We start from the raw sequence: 26,578 nt of genomic DNA, 5'->3' as shown, positions 1-26,578 counted from the left end.
TATTAAGGATTTTTCAGAATAAAGGTATTTATTATACTCATTATAAAGCTTAAAAAGTATTCTCACAACAATCATTAGTTCCTACTTCCGTTATTTGTAATATCAAAATAGAGTGGCCCTCTCCCGATCAATCAAATTCAAAACTGTAAGAGAAGAGAAGATTTCAATTACGATTCAAAGAGAAGAGAGAAGACAGCTTCAAAATATTCTCTTTAGGTTTCTCTTGCAACTCTTCTCTCTTTCGCATCATGATTTTCGAAGCGCGCCCAAAAGTATGCACGAAATGATATAAATACTACATTGACGTTACTGTGCTCACTTCGCTTCGCGCCGCCGAGCAAGAAAGACGTGTGTGCGGAGTCTGCGCGAAACTATAACAGAGATATATTTGAATATATGTCTGAAAATAAAATCGTCGTGCTAATAACGGTTATTTGTTTACCTTTTTTTGCCAGTTCTAAATCCCAGTGAGTGCCGGTTTGGCTGCCCTTGAAGTGCATTCAAATTAGGAAGTGCAAAGAAAGAGAGAGAGAGAGAGAGGGAGCGAGAGCAAGAAAAGTGCGTGTGCCAAGTTTGTTTTTATTTTTATAACGGCAACCGGCTAAAAAGGCAGCGGCGTCGCGTAGGAAACACCTAATAACTATAAATTATGCCCTGGCGGAACATCAATACTTGCCGAATGTCCGTCGAGAAGTGATCTCCATATCCCCAGAAATTTGATTTAAGCCGATGCCAATCGCCCTGTTCTCGAGTGTGTGCATGTGTGTGTGTGTTCGAAAGGCTTTGAAAATGCCATAACATTTTAATGGGTTTCTGTTATTTGGACTGCCTTTCCTCTCGGCTCTCATTGTTCTTTTACTGCTTGCTTCTTGTGTGATGGGAAAATCGCAAGAATGCCGCGACCAGTGATCAAAATCTAATCAAAATATTTACCGTTCGTTTAGCGTGCGACAAGTGGCGCAGATTGGAATTGGAATTGGATTTGGATAGAGGATTTAGCTGCCCTTCGAGGTTTCAGTCAACAGGTGAGTTTTGCAACGGTAAATGGCCAGCGGCCAGTGGCCAGTGGCTCGAAAGTAGTTCATCTGGTCAGTGCAGTCCGTAAATGTCGGTAAATCAGACAAAGCCCCTTCCCCGGAGTTACCACTGCCATATCGATCGATTCCAGTTGACAAGTTTTTCGCGATGGTCATGTGGCCATGTCCTTTTTTGGCCAACAGGCGATGGCCAATGGCCAATTGCCAATTGCCGTTACTCTTATGTGTCAGCGGGCCCCCAACAAAATCACAAAATAACAACAAGTGTTGCACATCAAATCCAGCGCGTACATAAACCAGAAAAGTGCACAACCAAACCTGTCATCCGAGGTGGCAGGGGTCCCAAGACCATCCTTCATTCCCCTTTTTGCTCGTTGATAACATTAATGAACTGTCTATGTGCCGTGCACCAGAATAGAACCCCGAGTTGGGAATGGGATGGGGGATCGGGAGAGGTTGCACAACTACAGTGGACCCTCCGTAATGTGGAGATCCTTAGCCCAGTATGTGAAACCAGTATTATTATAATTCTTTGCTGAATTATTATGGCCTTCTTAATTTTTCTCAAGAGTTCTTTTTTTTTTGTTGTTTGCGCGGTACGTAACCACCAGTTTCCAGTCCGTCTGTTGCCAAGTCCACCTGTAGCTTAAGCACGCACATTTCTGTTGCCATTGGCAAGAGGTGAGCGAGCGGAATGCAACAGGCAGCTGGTCGCAGAACAAGATCATCTGGGAAAAGAGAGATAGAGATACATAGATGCATTCAGGGAACCGGACACTTGGCCAAAACCAAAACTAAAACCAATACCAATGCCAAACCTGAAACCGGAGAGCATTCCCATTTTCCAGCCCCTTCCCGCTAACAATAAATCAAAGGGCCGGGGGAAAAGCCCAACAATAAAAATCAAGCCAAGTGTCGTCGTCTTCTCATTCTGCTGGCCAAAAAAGGGATGGAAGGGGCGAGGGAATGGGAATCGGAATGGTCAGAGAGCCTTTGTCTCGTTGTTGATGGGATTTCATTATTACTTTCGATTGTGGCCCATTGAGACACAGTTCCTTTGCTCCGTCTTGTTCGTCGTCGAAAATGCAGACAAACAAAAAGGTCTCTCGGTCCAAACAAAAATAAACACGCCGAGCAGCATCATCACCATCATCGCCGTCATCGTCATCGTTCTCATTCCCATTCCCAGTCGCAGTCCCAATCCCAATCTTGTACCATACACGTCGTCATCTTCCTGGGCTCCTTCGCTGCAACTCTAATCGCATAAGCAGATAGACCAGGTGAACTGTGGACGAGGGGAGCAAAGCGACAGGGCCACACTGAAAGAAGGTAGAAAATAAATAAAGCGATAAATGGAAAATAAATTTCAAAAAATTGCTTTTCAAGTGGCCCAGCAACGAAACCCCCGCCCCGAAACCCAGGGCCCTATTCGATGTGGGGTCCACTCCAGAAGACTATAGTCTGGCTAGCTACCGATCCGAAACATGGCTCTAGCCAGGTCCTTTTCACTGGGGGAATCATCGTGTTGCAATGAATCAATGGGAAATGGCTTAGCATAAAACGGGATAATTGGATGGGACAGTAAAGGGTCTCGATCTCGCTGCAAGCATCTAAATTGCATCAATCGAACAGCCCACCCAGGCATGCGATTTAGTGGTTGGGGTTAATTCATTCCGCAAATGAAGAGCTTAACTCATGTTGTACGCATTTCCAGTTGATCTCGGGCACTATTTCCCATTCTGTGCGCTCGAATTTCATGGCCAAAACGTCCGCGATCGATTCTCACACCCCATTAGCACTGATCCACTGATCCAGTTTCCATCCAGCCCACATTCAGGCAATAACCTCACAGCCATAGCCATAGCCATCATAATGAGGGAAACAGAATGCTCCGAGTGCATTTGCCACAAAATTAGACATTGACACCTTTTCCCCTTGGGATTTTGATTTCGATTTCGATTTTGGGTTCCGTAAAAACGGCGCATAAAAATTATTTCACGCCACACCAAAATGGGCCCCCAAGAAATTATGATTAATGCTGAAAACATAAATTGGATTTGATTTCTGTTTGTTTGCCGCTTTCTTGCAGCTTTGCCTCGCTTTTACTCGCTCTTTTTTCGGCGTTTTTGTGTCTTTGGGATTTTTTCGTTGGTCTTGGACTTCATGGATACCTTCCCCCCGCCCCGTCTCCCTTCATCGTTTTTTGTTGTATTTTTTTTTTTTTTGCTAGGTAGCCGCCGCCTGTTCATTAGCACAGACTAATCATTGGAGCACAAGAGGCTGCCGTGGGGCAGGAGAAAAAAAGATCGAGAAAGGTGGCAATCAACGTGAATGAATGAATGGCTGAACTCTCGTCTCGACTTTGAATCTTGTGAATGAGCCTGAGACGCGGAGACGGCATGAATGGGAGGTATTCGTTCGGGCGAGGGGCTATGTTTCTCCCTGCCTTTTTGTGATCTTCGCTCTCCGCCAGCGGAAGTGTAATTGCAGGCTGATTTGGCCGGGATTCCGATTCGGATTGGGATTGGGATTGGGATTGGGAGTAGTCATCTTGGCCCATCTTGGCTCTTTTTATGCGGCGCCTTTGCATCACTGGGTAAATTAGCCACGAAGAAGACAAATGAGGGCAAAGAAGAGTGGTTACCAGTATAACTACCTAAACGGGGGCAGGAGCAGGGGCAGGGGCGGAGCGGGGAGCACAAAACGGAAGCGCATTACAAGCCGCCAACGTAATGTGATCACATATGTTCTTCTGAGTGATGCCACTCCCACAGATCCCGAAATGCGGCCTTTAATGGAGATGAGGTGCGTCCCAGGCACGTAGATCTTCAGCTTATCGCACTAAATACATCGGCGGGGATTGACCACATCAATTGCTCTGCTTATGCGGTTTATAGGAATGTGGATTCTACCTGGTCAGCTTCGAAGTGTCCTAGTAGAAGTTAAAATTCTGGACGATAAGACGGGGACATACTCGTGGAAGTAGGCTATTCCTATTGACGATATGACTGCATCCAATGAGCTTGTGGCGACCAGTATCGAGAGCAATCCAGAACTAACCGCAGTAGTTTGAACAGAAACAAAGACGGTAGTGCATAAACAAATGTTCCACACCCCACTCCCCCATTCCCCCTCCATGAGCTGCTCTTATCAGCGGAGACATCGGCGGTCCGTGACAATGACAACGGCCACGTTGGAGCGGGCAGTGGGCAGGGGGTAGATGGACTGGGAAGAAAGATCGGGACAGCAGACAGAGAAAGAGCGCAGACTGAGGCGGACTAAGACAGACAGGAAGTGGGCTATTTGCACTCCAATCCCAAAACAAGTCATAATTTTCGACAATGGGCCGCAGACGACACTACGGTTACGTGGAATTCGGCTACCTCCGCCCGCCATTTCCTCCTTTATCTCATGTATCTCATGTATCTCCGCCCTCAGGAGTTTTGATAAAGTGGCTCGTCGGCGGGACGAGAGACATTTAATAAGCGACAATTTAGCGCTGAAGTCTGACATTGACACAGGTAGGGAATCGCAGTAACAATGCCCAGGTAGCCACCTCACTTCTTTCCCTGCCTTCGTCGTGCCCAGTGGCCCAGTGATTCAGTGATTCGGGAACTCCGGCAAGTGTGCTCCGAGACGAACCTCCGAGGGATGTGCGGATGTTGATATCTTCGCCGGAGATCGGCTGGAATGAGTCGTCTGGCCTATAAAGCCGATTTTAAACGGTTCAGATCGCAAGGGGACTGACAAAGGAAATCTAGGAATATCGGATTAGGGAAAATTGTGAATGAATTGAAACAATTTCGAAAGAAATTTTTAGACACTTTTTAGACCAAACTGTAATGCTCGAGTAAATAAATGCGTGCTTTAAACGTCGCTAGTCCGCTGAATAGATATTATGTACATATATTACAACATCTTGAGATTGGCTCGCTAACACGGAACTCTCTCGGTTGATCAATGAACCTCTATGAAGTCGAAACTGTTTGATGGATTAGAGCAACGCTTTCCCCTTTTTTCCTGCGCACACCTGCTTCAAGCAGTTTTTAATTAGAGCCCTCTGCAGAGGGGAAGCAAATGGAGGGGGGCGAGTGGGTTTGGGGTCTTCGGATGGGAGGCCTGGGGCCACGATGATGTATTAATTTCCCACCAGCCCTGTGAAAATATTGAGTAATCGAACTGCTTTGATTTCCGACTAACTAACTAGCCATCAAAGCACTTCTATCCTCAGGGTCAGGGGCGTGGGGTCAGAGGAGGGGAGAGATGGGGGGTCGATCGCCAGCTGTGAATGGGGTTCGGTTCGGGGCATTTGTGAACTCAATTAAAATAGCAGACGATCGGTATTTCAAGCGATCTCGGGGGATCGGGATCCATGCAAATGCTGAAAACCGAGATTCCATTGCCGATTCGAACTTTGCACGTCTCGCAGCTCCCTCCATGTGGTAATTAAACCTGCGTGGAAACAGGAAAACGAAACGAAACGAAATAAACATACCAGAGTGAGCAGTAAGATGAAGAGTAGGAGACCGCGAATGAATAGACAGACATTCCTCGGCCACCGTGGGGCAATTAGAAAATGAGTTCGAAGCCAAGTCGGCGAACGCTAGCGTTCCATTCCGAGATCCGAGATCCAAGATCGGAGCTCCATTCGCAGGCCAGCTCGAGTCATAGATCAGCGTTCATGATAAGCCAGATGTGGAAATAAGTTAAGGCTCCCGAGACGCCATATGCCAACTATGTGATACCTACGGAGGCAAGTTTCCTCCACATCGGGTCTTTAGGATAATGGATACTTGGGGATACTTGTTGGATGGTTCGATAATGGGTTATAATTGATGTATGAAGATCATATAGTTCATATATCAAAAGCTTTAGGCAGGGTCACAACCTTGTTGCTCACTAATTCTCGTCTTTACTCTAGGTTTTGCCATTAAAATTGTAGGGTTGACCTTGCCCAAAAATTAGTGAATTGAAGTCTCGCCAGAGGCCTCGACCACCAAAAGGAAGTTAGTTAAGTTAGACCTTGAGACCCTTGAGTTCGGGCGTCAATTCGGGCATACCCTTCAACCGATCAAGTTAACAGGGTACTACCTACGTTTGCTGCTGCGTGAGTAGAAAGCAAGCATTTTGAGGACGGAGACGAGGGAGATTGCTCCAGCCTGGTATTTTCTTGTCTTTCTCTCAGGTTTTCTTTCATTTGATTTTTTGAAAGTCTTGCACCGGTTTAGAGAAGTGATTAGCAGAAGAGCGAATGTGTTGGCAAAATCTGTAACAGTAACTCCGTAACGGTACCGATACACATTTAACCCGCGAGCTTAACCTTTTGCACCCGTTTCGAGAGCAATGCTCCAAGGGGAGCCCCCTAATGCCCGAGGTCTACTTCTCTGCTCCCCATTTTCCCTAATTGGAGGATCAATTTGCTCACTCAATCGAATCGAAATGGGTGAAGTGGGTGGCGTGGTGTGGGGAGTGAGCTAATTTGGCATCTGCATTGCATGTGCATTGAACCGTGAACCCTCAACTACGATTCCCGCCAGCTGCTGCAGCTCCACAAAGTTGCCCCGCGCTCGCTCGCACGTTCATTCATGGAAATCGGGAAAATGGTAGCAGAGTTTTGGAAGAGGCTCGAACGGATTTCATTCATAAACAGACGCCGCACAAAGTTCAAAACCCGGCAGAGGGGAATGGGTAAAGGGGTATCCGTCGCCCACGTAGGAAAACCAGGGGGAGGGGTCTTCAACTAGCTACCTGGCAACGAGAGGTAGATGGGAGAGGCAGAAATAGAGGCTGCATTCTTAACTGCTTCATTACAAACAATGTAACACAGTGGGAACTGGCTAAGAAACTCCCAAACAAATGCGAGTTATACATGTATGGCAGAAACAATCGACTTTCTCGATCGTATAAACAACTGAGTACTGACCATGAACAGTTCACCATAGCCAAGCTCAACCGTAGGCCGGGAGAGGAAAGGTAGGCGTTCAGACAGAGATGAAAAGGGGCTCCAAACAGTGGCTGCTGCATCCGCATTTGCATAAGGGCCAGACAGAGCGAGAGGGAGAGATATAGATGGAGAGACGACCCACGGTCACGTTTGTCATTCTTCCCCCTGTCTCGAATTTAGTAGTTTGTCCCTGGTCTTCGGTTCACCTTGAAGCGCATACCAACGAAGAAGAGGATGAAGAGGAGGCTGAGGAGGAGGAGGAGGAGGAGCGGGTCCAGACCCAGGGTAACCTTTTCATCGATTGTGTCTCTGTTTGAATCCCCTGCCTCCACCTCCACCTCCACCGAGTTCTTTCTTCCCGTCTTGTTTCACTGGAAATCCGAACTGCATTCCAAGGCATCGCTTACCGCGATCACTGGGCATCAGAAGTTAGCAAAGCCAAAGCCCCTACTTCCCCGAACTCCCTTCCCCGGCTAATTGTTTCCGACTTTTGGCTAGACCGCACTACTCCCCTTAGCATTTTGTCCAACGAATGATCTCCTTTGAGCAAAATAAAAAGCCATTTCCGGACCTAAAAAATCCAAATCCCAATTCGAACCATATTCAAAGAAATATAACTTACGCTTATCTCAATAAATATTTAATTGGTGAACACAGACAGGAGTTGAAGATCTCAAAGCCATGTTCCAGTGCTTGGTACTATAAATAATATATCACAGTACTGAAAAATTGATAAAAAACAAAAACCAAAAGGGTAGCAATCTCGTTGAAAGGAACGCATTGTACTATCCCCAAACGGAATGGGAGTGGGGAATCAAGATGTTGAAAGAAATGCGGAGCATTCAACCCCCAAAAAGTTAGAATTTCTGTTTGTACTTTAAAATTATACTTCTTTCCGTACGCATAGTTATTTTTTTTGTCTTGCCTTCTCTTCTTGTTACGTGATAAAAAGATTGTTGTCCATTGATTCCGGGGCCTGATAAGAAATCCCTACGACCCTGCGGCTTACTTGGTGGAGTGGAGTGGAGTGGAGTGGTGGGCTGGGCTGGGCAGGGGGGTGGGCCAAAACACACACACACGTACGTCCGTCCGTCCGTCCGACCGACCGTTTGAGTAAATAAGCGAAACAAATAAAAACAAAAATTAAATTGGGTTTATTGCATTTCATGTGAAAGGCAAACCGAGCAGAAGAAGCTGAAAACTGAACCGAAAACGATCCATCCACATGGTACAGTACACAGTCCGTCCCCGAACTTGTTTGTCAAATCAAAAGCGCCCAACAATGTTCAATCATTCAATCAATTGAATCAAGCAGTTAGGCCACAAATGTGGGCCAGCCCGCCTATTAATCGCCGAGCCCCTTCTAGCACTCGTACCCCTTTTACGCACCGCTAAGCTGCGTTTGCTTCAATTAAATGCCAAAATGCCAATTAATTAAAAGCCCATAACGGTAGGCAGGCCGCCGAACAGTCCCCACTCGGGCGACGCCACTGCCGGTTGATCTAAATTACAAATTTGTCGTACCCGAAAATAGATAATATGATCTAATAAAACCGAAAGAGCGGTCGCACAACAATAAAAAAGAGCGCTACAAAGGCGGAGCCGCCTCAGGTTCAGGTGGGTGGTTAGCTGAAGGGGTGTGGGGATGTGGTTCCATAGATGGGCGGTCTCAAATGTATCAAATGTATCACATGTGATGTGGATTCTACATTGTAGAATCCGAATCTATTTGCTCGCTCCCCACAGATTTCGTAACCCGGCTCTTCTTCCGTTCCGCTTTGCTCCTCTCCCCGTTTCTCCCTCCTCTCCTTCGCCACTTTCTGCTTGTGTTATTTCTGTCTGCCACGCCCCATTGCGCCTACGTGTCTGAATTTCTGCATCAATTGCATTTTTCATGGGAAACCAACTCGAGACGGAAGGAAAGGAAGGAAATCTTCACTTCTCCTCATTGCCATTGCATCTCGCGTCTTACGAACCATCTTTTGGTGATATGCCACTACCATGATCTGGTCACTTCTTTGATTAATCCTAAACTGTCTTGGCCGACTTTGTTGCCTCTTCAAAAAACCAATTGACAATTTACCCCCCTCATTTAATGTGGAAATGCTTATTAATGCGACAAAAAGCAGCAAAGCAGCAAAGCAAAAGCAAGAAACCGCGAGCAAAGTGACGCGTGCTTAATTGCATAATTAATTTGCATCTCTTTTCGTTGATTGCACGTTTTGTTTATTTTTGGCCAGACCAATTGAGTTGTTGTGATCTTCGAGTTTATTTTGCCAGCATACATTTTCGACTGGCCATCGATGACGAAATCGCCGCCCGAGAAGCTTGGATTTCAGATCTCAGTCTGCCCAGGGAAGAGTGCCTCGCGAATTTACGGAACGGGAATGGCATGGCATTGTAAGTCGACACCGCTGCACGTTCCTCTTTTCCAAGTGAGTGAGTGGGCAGACTCAGAGTTCAGTTTCAGTTTTAAGGGGTATGATTTGGGCAATTGAGCTGCAGTTCCATCAGAAATGAAAATATGTGTGGGGTGCCCTTTTTTTGAAATCCATGGCACAGTTGTTTCTTCCAGTACTCTTTCGCTAGTTTGATGCCGTGGCAGGCAGAGGGTATCTGCTAGTCGTCTACTTCCTTTGGCACTTGACCGGCTTCTTCCCCCCTCCCCCTTGCTGAATCGCGTGCCTTACAGCGGACCCCAAACCTGCCACTCCCAATATATTTCAATATTGCTCGTATCAAGTTTTATGCGCCATGCTTTATTCTCAACATTTTTGGTAATTTTATTCTCGATTTTCATTGTTGTTTCCTTGTTCTTTTGACACCGACTATTTATGCATAATTAAAATTAATGAACGTATTAAGGGAGCTTTCGAAGAGGGGCCACGTCGGGGAAGACCAACAATGGGAAATGGTGACCATTGTCTAACCCGCAGGTAATCGAAGAACTTGGCGCGCGTTTTAAATTACCCCGAACAAAAAGAGGAACAGGGCCAAAAAAAAAAAAGTGATTCGAAAATTGTGACGCAAATTAAGGTGTCCCCAACTGACGAGAGGAGTTGAGTGGTTGACCCAACCCAGTGTATAAATTCTACTCTCTTCTGATCACAATTCTTGTTGTAACAATAATTTCATATATGAATTTATGCAACTGGTGCCAACTTTCCTATTGTAACTATTGCCTATTGGACAAGCAGTCCCAGTATTTGACACTCCAAGAGCCGAAATCATCTTAGCTGGCGATCACTGTGCCCGGGAAACAGGAGGAGCAGCCGACAGAAAAAGCCAAACGGCAGCCAAAAGTGGGGCAATTTGGATGCCACCCGGCTAGTGGCAAAATGAAAATGGGAAGTGAAGGCGAAAAGCGGCGGCTGTATGATCAAAAATTACCATGAGCGAAGAGGGGAAGCTCTAGGTGTGCTGCCGTTGCCTCTATTTTGTTTTTCATTTTTCACTTTTCTTTTTTTGTGCGCCTGGGCGTTTTTGTCGTGCGAAAAAATAGATAATTTTTTATTCGTCTGCCCCACATGCGAGAGACTTGCATTTCCTGTTTGCTGCCAAATTAGTTGATATTTTGCCGCTGATGAATTTCATATTAATTTGCGCAATTTGCCAGAGTTTGTGTGGGCAGAGAGGCGGCCTAAGCGACTTAAGAGACCCATTAGGCGAATAGGAAGGGGGTGAGCAGGCTGGGAAAGCGGGGAAATCTAATCTTTGACCATTAGGGCGCCCACATGTACTCAGCTCCGATGAAAAGCGCTTGGAAAGCGGTCGCAGAAGCTTGAAATAATAAACCGACTGCTGGGATACACTGACAAAAAACTGATGGTTCCCCATATGAAAGCTCCATAGTATTTAACAAAAAAAAACACAGCTTGCGATGTTGATATGCTTTCGAGGAAACTTTTCCGACACTGTACGTGCAAAGGGGAATACTAGAAGAGATCGTTTGGTAACCTCAGAGGCCGGCATTTTAGTCTAGCTGCAGGGCGACATGAAAATAGAGATGGAAAAGCCCAAAAACAAAAATATCTTAATGACGGGGCAGGAATTTCCCCAAGGGGCGTGGGACAGCTGACGAATGTTTATGATAAATGGCTCGACAAGCTTGTTAGGTGAAAAACCAGAAGACTAGAAGACCAGAAGACCAGAAAACCAGAAGACCAGAATGCAGACAGGAGAATTGCGCAAAAGCCAAGAAACGAAACGCAAATTGAAATTCCAAGATCAGAATCGAGGCAAGGCAGAAAAGAGACAACAAATTATGGCAACGCACCGCCAGGAAACAAAAGCAAAGAGTGAGACGGCGCAAATTTAATGCAATGAAAATCAAATAAATTGCAGCGAAAAGCCGGGCCCCACCAACAAAAACGAATCCAAAAGCAACAATGACAAAGATAGCAATCACTAAACATGGTGGGCCATAAAAAAACAAAAAACAAAAAACAACGAGGGCAGCCCAAGACAAGTATTTGAAAAATTTATAATAGGCATGCAAATGAGGGACACCGCGGGACTTTGGGGGCAATCGAAAATGGATAAGACTTGCCATGAGCCAAAAAGCAGGAATGGAAAACCAGGAATGCGACCGCACAGAGCAGGACGCTGGGAGCCCCGAGGGGGGTGATCGCAAATTGAACGATATTCAAAACTGGACTCGAGCCACCCATTGGAGCCATCTGAAGGCCCAGTTCCCCCCATCCCAGATCCCAATCCTTCCCCTGGACGTACCCCTCAAATCAGGCAACGCATAAATTTTGAAGCATGCTTTGCCAGCATGCTCGGTAGACTAGTTAGTACCCTGTTAGAGAGTAGGTGGCGCAAGTAGTCAATCCCAAGCTGCTTTCGAACCTAGAAAAGGCATGGGAACTACTGTACTTGACCCACTTTTAGTGTGCCCAGGGGCGGGAAAACTGCAAATAATAGTATGACTCGGTATTTATTCATGCTCGCAGGGTATTCGCCACTTCGCCACCCAAACGCAGCCCTCTTCCTTTCAGACTGTCGTTTCTTATTTTTATATGAGTGTCTTTTTCTGCATTTTGCATTTTGCATTTGGCAGAATGGCGCGTATTGCTGTGAAATGTGAATGTGCATGTGAACGTAAATTTAAATGGGAATGTGGATGTGGATGTCGATGGAGAGGCGATGGCTTTCACCCGCGGAATGCGAGCAGCGGGAAAATTGGCTCAAATGTCGTTCGCTGCAGGGCGGCTAATAGTGGCCAATGTTAATAATAATGATAACAAGAGATGCGGAAAAGGGAGAGAGGGAGAGACAAGGCAGTGAAACTGCACAATAATTATGGCAAAAGTAAGAGGCGGCGAGGCGGCGCGGCGACAGTGGCACATCTGCGAGATACTCGAAGCGCCCCGGTGTCAAGTAAAAAAGCTTCGCTGTCACTTATTTGGATGCAGTTGCACCGATTTCTAATTCGCTGACCGACAAAAAGCCGAAAGTGAGTCATCAGCCGCAGCGACATCAGCAACATGCGACAGCCGCACAACAACATGTTGCTGTCTTGCTGAAGTGCCGCCAATTCTGCAAAAAGGCCGCTGCGAAACACGATATTTGCGTCTGTACATCGTACATCGAGAGTATGAAAAGCACAGTGAGCACTCAGTGAAAAGACCATGCTCACTATGGATTCTGGAAGGTCCAAGAGGTCTGTTATTGTTCGAAACTCAGCTGGGGTTTGTGCAAATATTCAAATTGACTCGCCTTTATTAAATCTGCTCATTTTAAATATTGAGCGATAAAGTTATTAATTTAAAAGCAGTCATTTCATGGAATTCACTTAAGTCGGCGCACATAAAACCCCAAATTTATTTATCACGACTCAAACTTGATTCTATTTGCTGCCATTATCGCCTCATGATGACTGACAAGCGCCATTAAAGTTATGAAATTATTTATGAAGAATCTGGAGATCGCCACCTGAAGACCTGCCGCGCTATTGCCCAATTCTACGGATCTGCAAATGGCATTCCGAGTTTATTTCCCTGTTTTGTGTCTGTTTTCGTCGTTAATTTCTCACTTGGCTTTGGGGAAATTGGAAAATATTTATGAAAAATGACAACTGTCACACACCGATATAGCAATACATGCAACAGACGCTTTTGGGGTGGCGCTCGTTTTATTTTTATTGTTCTCTTTCACATTTTTTGTACGTTGTTAACTTTTTTGTATTTTTTGTTCTTGGGGCCCTGTTCGACTTGGCGACTTTTCAAAAATTCTAGAAAAATTATGGCCCAACAACTGTGTGTGTGGGTGGGTGGGCGAAGTTCCAGAGAAAAGTGAGAGAATCGCATAAATTTATTAAGAGTATTGGATGGAAATCGAAAGACTTCACCCCCTCTCGCGCCCCTTTCGTTATTATTTATGTTCTTTTAGGCATAATTTTTAGCCACTCGCTTGGAAATTTGTATTCCCGGGATATTTATGACATTTGTTCGTTTGGGAATTTTCATTTCTCTGCCTCCGTCTCAGTCGTAGTCTTAGTTTTATGTCTTTTTAAATGGACAGGCAAACACCGAAGGGGAGTTTTCTTCTTAGCCCCAGGTACGATCGGCATTCAGCAGCGGGAATTAGTCTAATGGAGAGCGATTACCAAGTTTTTCAATACATTTTTTGATTCCTAGGATCTATAAAATAAGTATAAGTATATAAGTTAATTTCGGTTTCACTAACTTTACTTCACTTGCATTTTTAAGTTCATATGATTTGAAAAGCATATGTATTCCCAAGTTGCTGAGTAACCCCAACATCTTCTAGTGTTCTTCACACGCACGTGTCAGCTCTTTTTTACCCATTCACTCTCCCAGTTTTGTGGTTATTTATAGGCTTCGCATTTATTTGGCTGTCGCCAAGCATTTTTGTGCCACTTTAGGCCTCAATTATTTTGAAATTCATTAAAAGTGTCGTCTATTTTCAATATTTATGTGTGTTTTGATTCGACCTTTTTCTCTTATTTGCAGAATGCAGTTCTAAAGCAGCAGATACGCCTGGAAAGAGACAGCAAGACAGCGGGAAAAAGAGACGGAGGGATAAGCAAGTGACAAAGGGTACAAAAGGTAACTTACTGCTAATCTTAATCCTGACCGCGGCGCCCACGCAATTAGAGAGAAGAATACAAAATATGATCGCATCCCCATGTTCCCTCGATCCTCGAAACTTTAGTTGGTGGGCGTGCAGCATCGATTCCGCACCCATATAACCATAACCCTCACTCCAGTACTCAACTTCAGACTGACTTTCGGCTCTGGCTCATAGCCCATACAATTCGTTTTTGGAGCCCACGCACCTTCTGAAAAATATATTGGACCCATCAGATGAAAAGGGGTTGTGGGGTTGTGTCCCCCATCCTATGTCGTCCTATACCATCTCATGCCATTCCATCCCATCCCATCTCAACTCATTCCATTCTATACCACACCATTCCTTTTCGTTTCAAGACAGAATTGCAACAGCAACAGGTGGGGCAAACCCATCCAGCTTCTTCATCGGGATCATTATGACCTCGAAGACGATCATGATGGTGATCATCCTCGTTTTAGCCGCAGTAGAAAATCCTGTTGGCTGTCGGTGGAATGCAGATTTCGAACTCGTTTACATGCGAGTTTCTTCACCTTCTACGCCACCGCCCTGGCGCTTAACGTGCCCTGGAAAAAGGCTATGCACTGAGAGAAATTTCATTTTAAAACGTTACAATGTGCATCATTGCCCATTTGGTCGCGACCTTAAGGCCCCACGTTGGGCGCCACATCTTCACCTATGAGCTTGATTTAGAGGCCCCTCTTCTTGGGCGCCACAGCGCTCCTGTTGTCTCTCTCTCTCCGCGTGCGTGTGTATTGGTATTAATGGATACTGGTGTGTGTGTGTGTGTGTGTGGCTTGGCATCTTGTTAAAAAAAATTTCAGCTGCTGCTTCTTCTCCGGCTGGCAAAACAGGTTCCATTGCTAAAGAATTTTCGCCGATATCTTCCGCCTGTGTGTGTGTGTGTGAGCGTACAGTGGAGACCGGCCACAGTGGACAGAGTTCTGGAGAAAATTACAGTCACATAATGGCCAGGCTTCAAATTGAATTAATGTCATGACATTTGATTTTAATAAGCCCTAATAATAATATGATCGGCTTTTCTCCAGCAAAGTGGAGTTTAAAATTCACCCAAGATAATTCAACGTTAATTATTTGTTAAGCTCACCGTCGTGAAGATGACTTTTAAGGGTGACACTGCAAAAACTACTGTTCCAATAAGTAGACCATAATTTTCTCTTGCGGAATTTAATAACCCATGATGTGTTTGCCTTAATCATCTGCCACTGTGATTGGGGGTTTTGTAGTTCGTGATTTTTCTATTGCTCCTCTTCTGCCAGCAACTGTTTCTGATGATCGCAATGATGATGATGAACTGGCTCTCAGGTTTTATTGAACCCGGTGTAGCAGCAACCACAAAACAACGACAACTTGTAGCAGGTGTTAGTGTTTTACAAGCTGTTAACTGCCGCGGCTAATGGCCAAGTGCAGCAGGGTATCAGGGGAATGGGATTCGAGAAAGGGGTATCTCTCTTATGACAACAGCACTCATATGGATAAATTAAACCACCATCGTGGATGTTCCTTCGTTACGCCTCGCACTTATTTAATGAACTTAAACACGGTCTTAGGCCTGAGATCTGAGATCTGAGAACCGAGACCTGAGACCTGAGACATGAGACATGAGACATGAGACCCTCCCCAGATGTGAAGACCCTCCACTCTTCCGCTACTCAATTCAATTGTCTCAAACCCCGGGCGCCACGCCCAGGCCATCGCTGAATGGGTTTTCTAACAGTTTTATGCTAATTTCTGGCAGGCAAACAAACAGACAGTCACTAAGATAGTACACATTGAAAAATAGGCCCGATGGAATTTCATAATCTTCCCATATATATCACAAAACTAGGCAAGGAGGCGAACGACTTAATCAACATTGCTGATTCAGAGAGATCAGCTTTGGATTAATATAAACACGTGCACTGTCCAAAGTGCTTGTCATTTCATTTAAATATAGCAAAATGCTTTGGGCCATTAGTGAAGGGGAAAAACTTGGCCTTTCTACGAGTGGTAACCATAAATCATATTGGCAAGGGAGCGCATAGTTCCTTTTGCACAGTATACCGCCGGTGGTTGCGCTCATGATGAAGACGAAAGAGACGTCGATCAACATATTTATTTGCCATTAATTAATGCCTTTTAATTTGGCATCCCGCTTTGATTTATAACCCTTCTTAGTCGCGCCTTATGATGTCCGTGAATAGATCGCCGGATGAGTCAACAAAAGGAGGCTGTCGCGTTGTCCGCGGCTAATCAAATTAACTTCTGGCCCGAAAACAAACAACCAATTAATTGTGCTGCCAACAGCTGCAACAACAGCAGAGGCAGCAACAACCATAAACAGCGATCCAAGATCATTGGCCATATTTGGCTGCGATGGTGAATAATGCACGGCAGCAACATCTGCTTGCGGCAACAAGCGTCTAGCAACTGTTGCCTGTTGCAAGCAGCAGCCAGCAACATGTTGCTGCCGTTTCATAATCCCACAGCGCGAACACAGTGTTCTTTGTGACCAGGAACAATCGCTTAATTGTTGGCCACATGTGTTTTGACTTGCAATTTTCACAACAGCAACATGTTGCCCATTAAGAGCCAACTAATAGGTGTTTATTGCTAGTTGCAGCTAGTTGCCGCTATGTGGCCAACACAAATTGCATGTTGTCAATGGAGGCAATCAATGTTTGATTGCACAGCTCGTAATAGTTGGTAATACACAGCGGCGGCATGTTGCCAGACGAGCAACAATGGACGTCATGTTGGGAACTAGCAACATATTGCCTGCGCAATTTTGGCCACAATGGTTGACACTTAACAGAGGTGGCTATTATATACGTATGTACATATAGCTGCCGGCTGGTCAAATAATCTATTTTCCACTTTCGTTTCGATATGTTGCACGGAACCATACGAAATGCATTTTTCTTTCTGTGTGGGCCAGTGCAGCGCATCTGTCCCAGACTTCTTCGTTCTGCTGGTTTGTTGACTCTTTTTCAACTTTTTTATGGATTCTTGCAGCGCTCCCCATTCATTTCCTTTGCTTCAGTTTTCAGTCGTTGTGGGGTTTTTTAGCTTGTGTTGCTCTTGGCCCAGGAATGCGCATTAATTTCCAACACACGCAACCAGCGAGCAGCAAGAGCAAGAGCAACAGGAACGGCTGCGGCAACAGCAACAAGTGGATGCGGATTGCTGTGCGGGGCAGGCACAGAAACCTGCGTCAATTTCGCGCTTTACTTTTGTTGTCAGATGTTTTAAATCAGCGGCGGCGAGCTGGTTTTCGACTCCGTGTTGCTGTTGGATTGCTCGTGTGTAGGCAGTCCGGTTTGCTCCTTGGGTTAACAAGTGGCCACCACCAGCAGCAACATCTGCAACAGCCCCAACAACAGCTACAGCAACATCGGCAGCTGCACGCGCCTTCGGACCAATAATGACTATCAAATGGGAGCCGCTTTGCGATTTATGCGCATCAGGAGTTTCCCTGCAGGGACTGCTACACAGGGAACAACTTGCATGTGGTGTGGTTGACTTGGATTTTAATGGATTTCCCTACGACATGATGATGACGGCACCTTTAGCCGAATCACTGTCATGTCTTGGTTGTCAGGCCAACAAACTATACCACCAAATCAAAGTAAATCGATTAGGTTTATACAACCGTATCTAGGCCTGTAAAATGCTGAATCGAGTACTGCTAATGCTACATTCAATTTTTTTATCTGTAGAGAATCGTGGATGCAGGGGGCAGCTGGGGGAGTAGCCAGGGGCAGGACCGAGGTGGATGCCTAACGACAGGGCGACCGTTTTCCTGGAATTCCGCGCGCGCTTTTGTGTTGTGGCATCGTTTAAATTTCAAATCGAGGGCCCCCAAACTGTCGCAGGCCAGACGCTCGACCAACCCGTTCTGGATCCCCAGCCGTCCGCCTCCTGCTTTGCTGCCCGTTCAGAGAAACTGGACGGGGCAGGGCAGGGCAGGGCATTGCAGCTCATAATAATGACACGCCATTAACAATCTGGGTCCGGGACGACGAGTCCTTGGGTGCGCGGAGCTGGAGCTCCAGTTTAAATGGCACATTGCCTGGCCCGACTGCTTCCGTTGCCACGCCCCCTTGTGTGGCAGTTGGGGCAGTAGCAGAAGCATCAGCACCAGCACCAGTACCAGCAGCAGAGAAAGGAGCAGGTTGAATGGTACAGTAGGGTCCAAGACCCACTCCGTCGCATTCCTCGCCTGTCAAATGGTTAGAGATCTCTCTCTAGATTTACTATGGGAATAGGATTGGGAATGGGGCAATTGATTTATCTAGCTGAGTTGGATACTCCATCGAAAATACATATGTGTATCGGGACTATTTTTCTAACCTATCGAAACCCTTCTTGTCTGTCTATTTCAGAGTAGGATCTGCTTCGCAATGACTGAAATCAGGCTAGTTGTGGTTCTTCTGGTCCTTATGACAACCTGCATCTACACACTTCAAGCCAGTGACAGTAATTCCTCCGTGGCAACCACCTTGGGCGTTTTGTTCGAGAGGGCTCCCGAATCAGCGGTGGCCCCAAAAGGAGATGAGGTGGTCTTCGAGTGCGAGCTGAATCTGAAACCTGATCGCCTGGAGTGGCGGTTCAGACGCAGTGATTCCTCGGATCCCTATCTATACCTAAGACCCTCGGCTGGCTATAACGTGACCAGCGGAAGCGATGGTCTTGCCTCGAGACTGCGCATCTATGTGAGTGCCCAAACGGCTGGGGACTACCAGTGTGTGGCTTGGTATGGCCCAGGAGCACTGGCTTCCACGCCAGCCCGCTTGGCCTTGGTCTCGATTGCTTTGGACGTCGGCCAGGGATCCATGGGGGCCAGGAGCTCCATCCGCTGGAGCGTGGCGCCCAAAAACTGCCTGCTCATTCGTTGCGGCAGCGTCATATCCAATCCGCCGGCTATTTGGAGCTTCTACAGAAACGGAAAGAAGCTACCTCAGTCGGAGCTGCTGCCTGGCGCTGCGGGGGCATTGGTTTTGGATACGGTCACCGCCAAAGATGCGGGTAACTACTCGTGCGTAGCCACGAATTCCATAACAGGCGATGAACTTAGGCTCCCCCAAACTATTGAACTAAGAGTGGACTACACAGATAGGACACCGCCGTACTTTCTACAACGTCCACCCACCGAATACTCAGCTCGTCCCGGGGAAACAGTGGTGCTCGAGTGTCCTGGCGTGGGATCCCCACGACCCCGAGTCATTTGGAGTAGTCCCAATGTGGTTGAGATCTATAATAACAGAAGCACCATCCTGTCCTACGGCCTGCAAATCACCGATGTGAAGCCCGAGGATCAGGGTTCCTATATCTGCATGTTGGACAATGGCATTGCACCACCCATCGATCACACCATCAAGTTGAGTGTTTTGCAGCGGCCCACGATCTTAAGAGGACCGGCCGCCACTCTGACAAATGAGAGCAATCCTCTGCTGCTGGATTGCTCCGCCTCCGGGAATCCCCAACCCGATATTTACTGGCTCATAAACGGTGAGGACGCCACCAAAGATCCGGAGGCCGTCGTGGATAACCGGAGCCTGCAGCTGAAGCGAGTTCAAAAGCGTCACGCTGGCGTGGTTCAGTGCTTCGCAAAGAACATTTTGGGAGAGGTAAGCTTGGAGTGGGGTTCTCATTGGATAGGCAGTTCTAATTAACTTTCCCAACGCCCTGCAGACAAGCGAGGGAAACATACTGCGTGTGAATCCCTTGGAAATCACCGGCGAGGATGACGAACCACTTGGCGGAGTTCCCGTGTGGCCAGTTCATGAATCCAACAATGGAATGGGCACCTCGTCAACTCCATCTGTGGGCTCCAAGAACAAGAGCGGCAGGCGAAAGTTTAAGGGTGAGTGCAAATCCATACATTTTATGGGAATTACCCAAACAGCAGAAGTTGTGAATGCATTCGAATCAGTTGGAAATATTCGTGAATCATGGTTCGATTCGATTCGGCTGGAATTCATAAAAAAAAGTCACGTTTTAACATGCTAAGATTTCATCGTGGATTAGCTGGCCACGCCCACTGTATAATTGCGTGTCTGTATAATTGATTGATTGCGATTTACAATTTATGATGGCTTAGTCGGTAATCCTGGCCAGCGATGGACTAAAGTCGTACCGCTGTCCCCCGCCCCGCGACAACTAGAAAAAAAACCTAAACAAAAAAATCTAGGTGGAAAGTGGAATTGGGATAGGGATAGGTCGATGGTAGTTAAAATCTAAAACTAACGAATTAAAAGCCCCCAGTGTTGAAGCGATCCAAATAGGCATCCGCGTCCTCCTCATCATCGTCACCGTCGGCGTCGCTAATGTCCTCCAGACCTCATGAATTAGAGCACTTCCGCAGCTGTTCCTCCTCTTTTTGCAGGATGCGTATCTTCATTCTGAGCTCCTCGACCCGAAGTCGATGCACCTCCTTCATGTACTTGAGTTCATCCTGCGCCTTGTTGAGCTCAATGCGCTTGGCCTCTGTGGACAGCTGCTGCTCCTTGCAGCGCAGTTCGGCCTCGCGGATTTTGAAGTAGTTCATTCGCTCTTCGAAGCTGTCCGCAGCGGCAGCAGACGAATTGGTGGCTCCGTTTCCCCCTCCTCCGCCGAGGCTGGTGTTGTTGATACTCACGGAGGAGGCTGTTGATGTGTTGACCGCCGCTGATCCCGATGATGCAGTGGCCACGGGCACTGGAACCGCCGCGGGCACCGTCGTAGCAGCCGTAACTGTGGGCAGGGCGCTGAAGGTGAACGTGGGCGTGGCGGCGGTTAGTTGCATCTTAACCGCCGCCGCCGCTGCTGCCTGTTGTTGCTGTTGGACGGCAACGGCCGCCTGTTGTTGCTGCTGATGCTGGTGATGCACTTGGACGGCGGCGGCCAGTTGCTGATGTTGAGCGGCAGCAAGTTGCTGCTGGGCAAGCTGTTGCGCCTGTGCTTGGGCCTGGGCCTGTGCCTGAGCTTGCGCTTGAGCCTGCGCTTGTGCCTGGGCCTGCGCTTGAGCCTGCTGTTGCTGCTGAGCCTGGTACTGGGCCAAAGTTATCTGTTGCGGCTTGATCTCACTAATTATCTGCTGATTATAGCCGCCGGCGGTGATTGTGGCCATTGGATGCTGCTGCGCCTGGGTGGGTATGGTGTGGATCTGGGTGGCTAAACGAAAAGGAACAATTTAGCTTTTGAAGGGGATCTTTAAGAAGGGTGTACAATCTTACCGGTAGCCTCTGATGGGTGCTTAATCTGCAATATGATCTCCTCGCGGGGGCGAGCTGTCTTGAAGTGCAGCAGATCATTCAGAGTCAGTTTCTCAGCACTGATCTGGTCCACGTTTATCTGGTGGGTGTTGATCATGGTGGCATTGGCCGCCGCCGCCGCAGCCACTGCCACCGCGTTCACCTGTTGCATCTTCTGCATCTCGGCGGCGGCGGATTGCACTTGGGCTTGAGCTTGGGCTTGGGCCTGAGCCTCCTGTTGCTGTTGCTGCTGCTGCTCCATCGGGTCCTCGTCGATCTCGCTCACATCGTTGGCATCCATTTCGATCTCGTCGAAGGTGTCCGCCTGGGGATTGTGCTCGGAGGCATCGGGACTAATCTGGTACTCGGGTTCCTCCTTCACATTGTCATGCTGCTGGTGATGCTGTTGCTGCTGCTGTTGTGGCACCGCTGACGCGACGGACACGGATACGGAACTGATCTTGGCGCTACCAGAGCTGAGATTTGAGGAGCTGCCATCCCTGTACGGATACTGTTTGCGGAGTCTAAACAGAAAATCACAAATAACAAGATAATGAGTTGAAAGCTAGTTCCTGCTGAGGTGGGATTTGTGGAACCTATACTACTCTAGCAACATTTTCCGACCACATAAACACTATTCCGCACCTGGAGTTAAGCCAGAATTTCTGGATCTGCTTGATGTTCCGCATAGCGCTCACATGCGGGTGCGAGTTGAAGTCCTTGACGATCTTGTCCCATGTTTCTCGGACGGAGTACTTGTTGCGCTGCTTCTTGCGATGCTTGATGTCGATGACCTCCTCGTGTAGATGGAACAGGGTGTACAGGACCTCCTTTTCCTCGGCGGTGAAGCGCGGGGTGAGCGGCAGCTGGTTTTTGGCGGACGAATTGCCTCCGTTGGTGACCACCACTGTGCCACTCCCCGTGGAGCTTTGCCCAGCATTGCCGCCTCCATCCGAACCAGCACCACCGCCGCCGCTTCCGCCAGCACCGCCCCCTTCTCCCTGCGCCGACATTTGAGTTTGTTTTGAGTTTTTCACTTGAGTTTGAGTCCTTGCTTCTTCTTCGATGTATACACTTATACACACACAGTAGTGGCTGGCACACAAACACGCACACACAGACGCAGCAGCGCGCGCGCCCGTGTGTTAGTGTGCGTCAGTCACCGTCATAGTACCCCTTTCACCCGATTTGCAGCCGCAAATTCTATATTGCACTTGATTCGGCTCGCGTTGCTTTACATAAATAAATAAAAAAGTCTTAGGACGCCCGAGAGTCGCCGCTCAATAAATAAATCGCTTACACGCACACATTTTCACTCGAATGTCAGAGCTGGTAAGCGCTGCGATATGCGAAAGTTGGTATCGATGCCGTAGTTTCGATACCAATCGATATCGTGTGTACTCTAAATTCTGTTCACTAATCTATCGATAATGTTGGTCTTCTTATCAACATTTAATTTTAACAAGATAGCTTCTGCAGCATTTTTAACAATTCACTTTTTCATATCTATAAATTTATTGTTCCACCAGTAATTTAGTGCTCATGATCATTCTGAATAGCAATTATCCGATCTTATTCCTTACCATCGATTTATATGAAAATCTACATCGGTGGTCTGGTCTGGCAACGCCAGATATTCAAATGTTCAGAATTGTAAACAGAAACCTCAACAAAACAATTAATAAAAATAAACCTAATAAAAACGCTTGTTACAGCGAGCATGGTGCCTCCGTCGCGACCCAATGTCACCCGGCTGTCGGACGAGTCCGTGATGCTGCGCTGGAGTGTGCCACAAAACTCTGGACTCCAGATCACCTTCTTCAAGGTGCAGTATCGCAAGTTGGGCGACGGAAAAAATCGAAGGGAGAACTGGCAGACGACCAGCGACAATATTCCATACGGAAACGCGCACGGATCCGGGCCTGGCCAGGGGAACAGTCACTGGCGGGCGCGGAACCGGGACAGGGAGTATGAGATGGGCAATCCGCCCAAGAACTTCACCTCCTCCGTTACGGGACTGACCGCCGGGAAGTACTACCGCTTCCGAATTGTGGCGGTGTACTCCAATAACGACAACAAGGAGGGCAACACCTCCCTCAAGTTCTTCCTGCAGAATGGAACGGCCAAGTCGAATCTGCCAGTGCCGGAACTTCGCGCAGTGGAAACGCTCTCCGAGTCCGCCGTGGTGCTCCATTGGTCCCTGGTATCCTCGACTCAAAATGAGGATATAGACGGGTACTATGCCTACTATAGGCCAGCGGACTCAGCAGCGGAGTATTTGAAGGCCACGGTGGATGGCGGAAGAAGCAGGAGCTTTAAGATAGACCTCCTTCGTCCAGGAACGCCCTATGAGTTCAAATTGCAATCGTTCAACTCCGACGCAGCCTCTGAATTCAGTGCTATTCGGCAAGCGAGGACCAGAAGTGAGTGCAGCTCAGGTATGCTATGATGGGCTTAAAATATGTTTAAACTTGTGTTCCTTTTTAGAAACCCACGAGCAACCAGCTTCATCTTCTGCCACGCCAGTGCCAGCCAATAAAGCAGTGGAACAGCACCAGAACTCCTTATATCCACTGATCGCAGGTGCCGCTGGCGGAGGCATTCTACTCCTCATCGCCTCATTGGTGGTCTGCCTTTGCCTAAAAAGACGTGAAAACTCTCAGCCGGAGGGTAAGTCCAGCTTAATGGAGTGGGATATCCTCGTACTTATCAAATTATATCTCTGTATCCACAGATGAGAACAAACCGCAATTGGAGCACATCCAAGCGGACTTTGTTACCTCCGCCGTCCTGGGAGTTGGTGGCCACCACAAGAGTGGCGATGTGAGGCGCCTCAACGGAGTGATTCCGAGGATGAACATTACGCCCAATCCGCTGGCCCAGGAAACGGCATCCGATAAGGTAAACCATGAACTTCCGGGTCTAAACTCGAGCCCAATTTTCACACAGCTTCATCCAAAACTTTTCGCTGGTTGGTTGGTCAAAATTCAAATTCAAATTGTAAACACCCCTTCGAACGTGGTATCTCTGTCTCGCTTGCCCTCTCTCTCGCTGTCTCTGTCTCTTTCGCTTGGTTACTCTGCCAAATCTCGTCGAGATTCGCCTGCCAATTGAGCGTCCAATGTTCCAGAACCGCAACGTGATGGAGCTGCGTTTCCTGCCGCCGCTGGCGAATGGAAATGGAAATGGCAACTGCATGGCCAGAGATCTAGCCCTGGAGCGGTCGAACGCGGAAGAGCAGCAGGATGAGGACGGAAACGAAGATGATAAGGGGCTACCGGCGGTTGCCTCGTCCTCCTGCGAAACGCTGGAGGCCTGCGACGCTGCAATCAAACTGAATCTTCCCCAGAAACACGACCAGGAGCAGCTGGATGCTCCGAACGCGGTGCTGGAGGCGCCCAGCAAGCCGCTACCTCCGCTGCCCAAGAAACCAGCAAACGGCGCTGGTCAAGTAAGCCTGCAATTGATATCGAAAACAATAGCACACGGGCGCATAGCAATACAAACAAAAACTGTATACCAATTTTGACAACATCAACTTGCTGGCAGTTTGTGCATACAACTCCCATGTGCTATTGCTTTTCCGCCTCCGCAACCAGGATAAGCCAACCCCTCCAGCCGATATTGTTTTGTCAACATTGTCATTCATTCACTCATGAAGAAACGATTCGCCTAGTGTCCTATCCTGCTAATTTATGTCTCCTAATGTTTCACAGAACAACTCTGGCCTGCATCAGAATGGCCTTCACCACGCACAGCCGTACCATCCGCCTGGCACGCCCACTTTGATGCACAAGCGACTGGACTACCACCAGCAGCCGCCGCCAGTGCCACCGCACTCGGCCTACTACCAACAGGCACCCACGCACCAGCCGTCGCCGATGATGGAGCGCAGTGTCAGGGGTCACCAGCAGCCCGGGGGCTTTCATCTGGAGGAGGGCACACCCACGCCGACCAGGATCCCATCCCTGCGGCGACAGCGACGCACCTCGGGCAACCAGCAGGTGCACAACAGCCACAGCAATCTCAATATTGGCCTGAGCCACCACAACAACAACAACAACCTGCCGCCACACCACCAGCATCTGCACCACCACCCCGGCCATCCGGGTGGCCTGGTGGGCATACCCATCGTGCCAGGGAGCCCGAGGGTCCAGAGATCGCCGATGCCGAGCAGGGCGATGATCAAGAGGACGCGCCTGGGCAGCCACACGGACAACATATCGTCGGGCAGTCTGAACAGTATTGAGGTGTGATGACTCGCAGAGGAGCACCAGAACTAGTGGGCGGAGCAGCACAACGAGGAGAAATATACCTAAGCGTCAAGCGAAAGTGGTTCCCCAAAAACAGACAGTTTCAAGTAGACTTAAGGATACGAAACTAGATGTGTATTATTGAGGTAATCGTAGGACAGGCCGGCAAAGCAGCTCAAAACCCTCGAATATTAGCTTTAAGGCACCCGGTACTGTTTAGTTTTCCAAAAACCAATCAATTTGGCCAACCATTAAGCTTAGAACTAGGGAATTTGCCATTAACAGAAGTTTCTGTCGTTTAATATGCTCGAGTAACTTTGCGCTAAAATACTAGTAATCTAGTAACGGTTTCATTTCGAGCTCATTAAAATGTATTTCGAGCAGAACGTTTAATTTACGTTTAAAAAACAGCTAAGCAGCTAAGTCGTTAAACGCTAATGCTGCTTTGTTTTGTTTTAGGTAAATATTGAATTTGAAAATATACAAACTTAAGTATAAGTAATTGGTAATGTAAAACTTTTCCCGTTGCTGCCGGCCAGATAGTCAGTAGGATTACTAATGTTAAGTTTTTTTTTACTATTGATAGAACTATTTCGGGGGCCAAACTTTATCTCGAATAAGCCCTGTAGCATAGCGTTATTTATTTATTGCAGTGTAAGCGTCAGGCGTCAGCAACTCGAATTGATTAGTTCAATTAACAAGCAACCTAATGTACGTTTAAGTCAAACCAACTATCTAGCAATAAGTTAATACATTTCTAGATGTGACTAATACACAGAACCCAAGAGAGAAGCATCCTAAACTACATTTAAGCTCATAGGCGGCAGTTTTAAACGAATATGCGAGTCCTGAAATTAAAAAGTGAATCTTTAAACATATCCCGGTATTTTTGTTCTAATGATGGGAAATTTAAGTGCTGGCATTCAAGATACTGGGATTTTCATATATTTGAGTACCATTTTTAAAAATCCCGCCTTCATATGGCAACTCTCATTAGCGAATGCACCCACCAGT

At 47.4% G+C, this 26,578-nt stretch overlaps 2 protein-coding genes across 6 annotated transcripts; one reads left to right on the top strand and one right to left on the bottom strand.

Annotated features, from left to right (window-relative positions):
* The first annotated feature begins 285 nt into the window (after positions 1–285).
* Positions 286–26,442, top strand: LOC6724961 (interference hedgehog). 5 transcript variants are annotated; one of them, XM_044923534.1, is made up of 10 exons: positions 286–467; positions 945–1,025; positions 13,959–14,054; positions 18,462–19,706; positions 19,771–19,942; positions 23,027–23,749; positions 23,799–23,981; positions 24,046–24,212; positions 24,442–24,762; positions 25,028–26,442. In XM_044923534.1, the coding sequence occupies exons 4-10, from the start codon at positions 18,480–18,482 to the stop codon at positions 25,565–25,567; spliced, it is 3,333 nt and encodes a 1,110-aa protein (XP_044779469.1). In that variant the 5' UTR covers positions 286–467; positions 945–1,025; positions 13,959–14,054; positions 18,462–18,479; the 3' UTR covers positions 25,568–26,442. The 5 variants fall into 5 exon arrangements, with proteins under 5 accessions (XP_044779469.1, XP_044779470.1, XP_016037829.1 ...); XM_016173094.3 differs by having other exon boundaries at positions 287–467; positions 23,027–23,734; XM_044923535.1 differs by lacking the exon at positions 24,442–24,762.
* LOC6724962 (regulatory protein zeste) lies at positions 20,075–22,690 on the bottom strand. Its single transcript, XM_002105962.4, has 3 exons — positions 21,957–22,690; positions 21,294–21,835; positions 20,075–21,231 (listed from the first exon to the last, which is right to left on the bottom strand). Exons 1-3 carry the CDS (start codon positions 22,322–22,324, stop codon positions 20,420–20,422), a joined length of 1,722 nt encoding a protein of 573 aa, XP_002105998.3. The 5' UTR covers positions 22,325–22,690; the 3' UTR covers positions 20,075–20,419.
* Positions 26,443–26,578: the final 136 nt, after the last annotated feature.

The sequence above is a fragment of the Drosophila simulans genome, chromosome X (genome assembly GCF_016746395.2).
Source record: "Drosophila simulans strain w501 chromosome X, Prin_Dsim_3.1, whole genome shotgun sequence".
Lineage (NCBI taxonomy): Eukaryota > Metazoa > Arthropoda > Insecta > Diptera > Drosophilidae > Drosophila > Drosophila simulans.
This window is presented reverse-complemented; position numbering and strand designations above follow the sequence as displayed.

Excerpts from the sequence above, each read along its gene's own strand:
- LOC6724961 (XM_044923534.1), top strand. The coding sequence starts at position 18,480 with ATGACTGAAATCAGGCTAGTTGTGGTTCTTCTGGTCCTTATGACAACC. Across the intron at positions 23,750-23,798 it reads CAGAAGTGAGTGCAGCTCAG|AAACCCACGAGCAACCAGCT; the intron begins GTATGCTATGAT and ends GTTCCTTTTTAG. Across the intron at positions 24,763-25,027 it reads CAGCAAACGGCGCTGGTCAA|AACAACTCTGGCCTGCATCA; the intron begins GTAAGCCTGCAA and ends AATGTTTCACAG.
- LOC6724962 (XM_002105962.4), bottom strand. The coding sequence starts at position 22,324 with ATGTCGGCGCAGGGAGAAGGGGGCGGTGCTGGCGGAAGCGGCGGCGGT. Across the intron at positions 21,836-21,956 it reads AAATTCTGGCTTAACTCCAG|ACTCCGCAAACAGTATCCGT; the intron begins GTGCGGAATAGT and ends TTTTCTGTTTAG. Across the intron at positions 21,232-21,293 it reads GCACCCATCAGAGGCTACCG|CCACCCAGATCCACACCATA; the intron begins GTAAGATTGTAC and ends CTTTTCGTTTAG.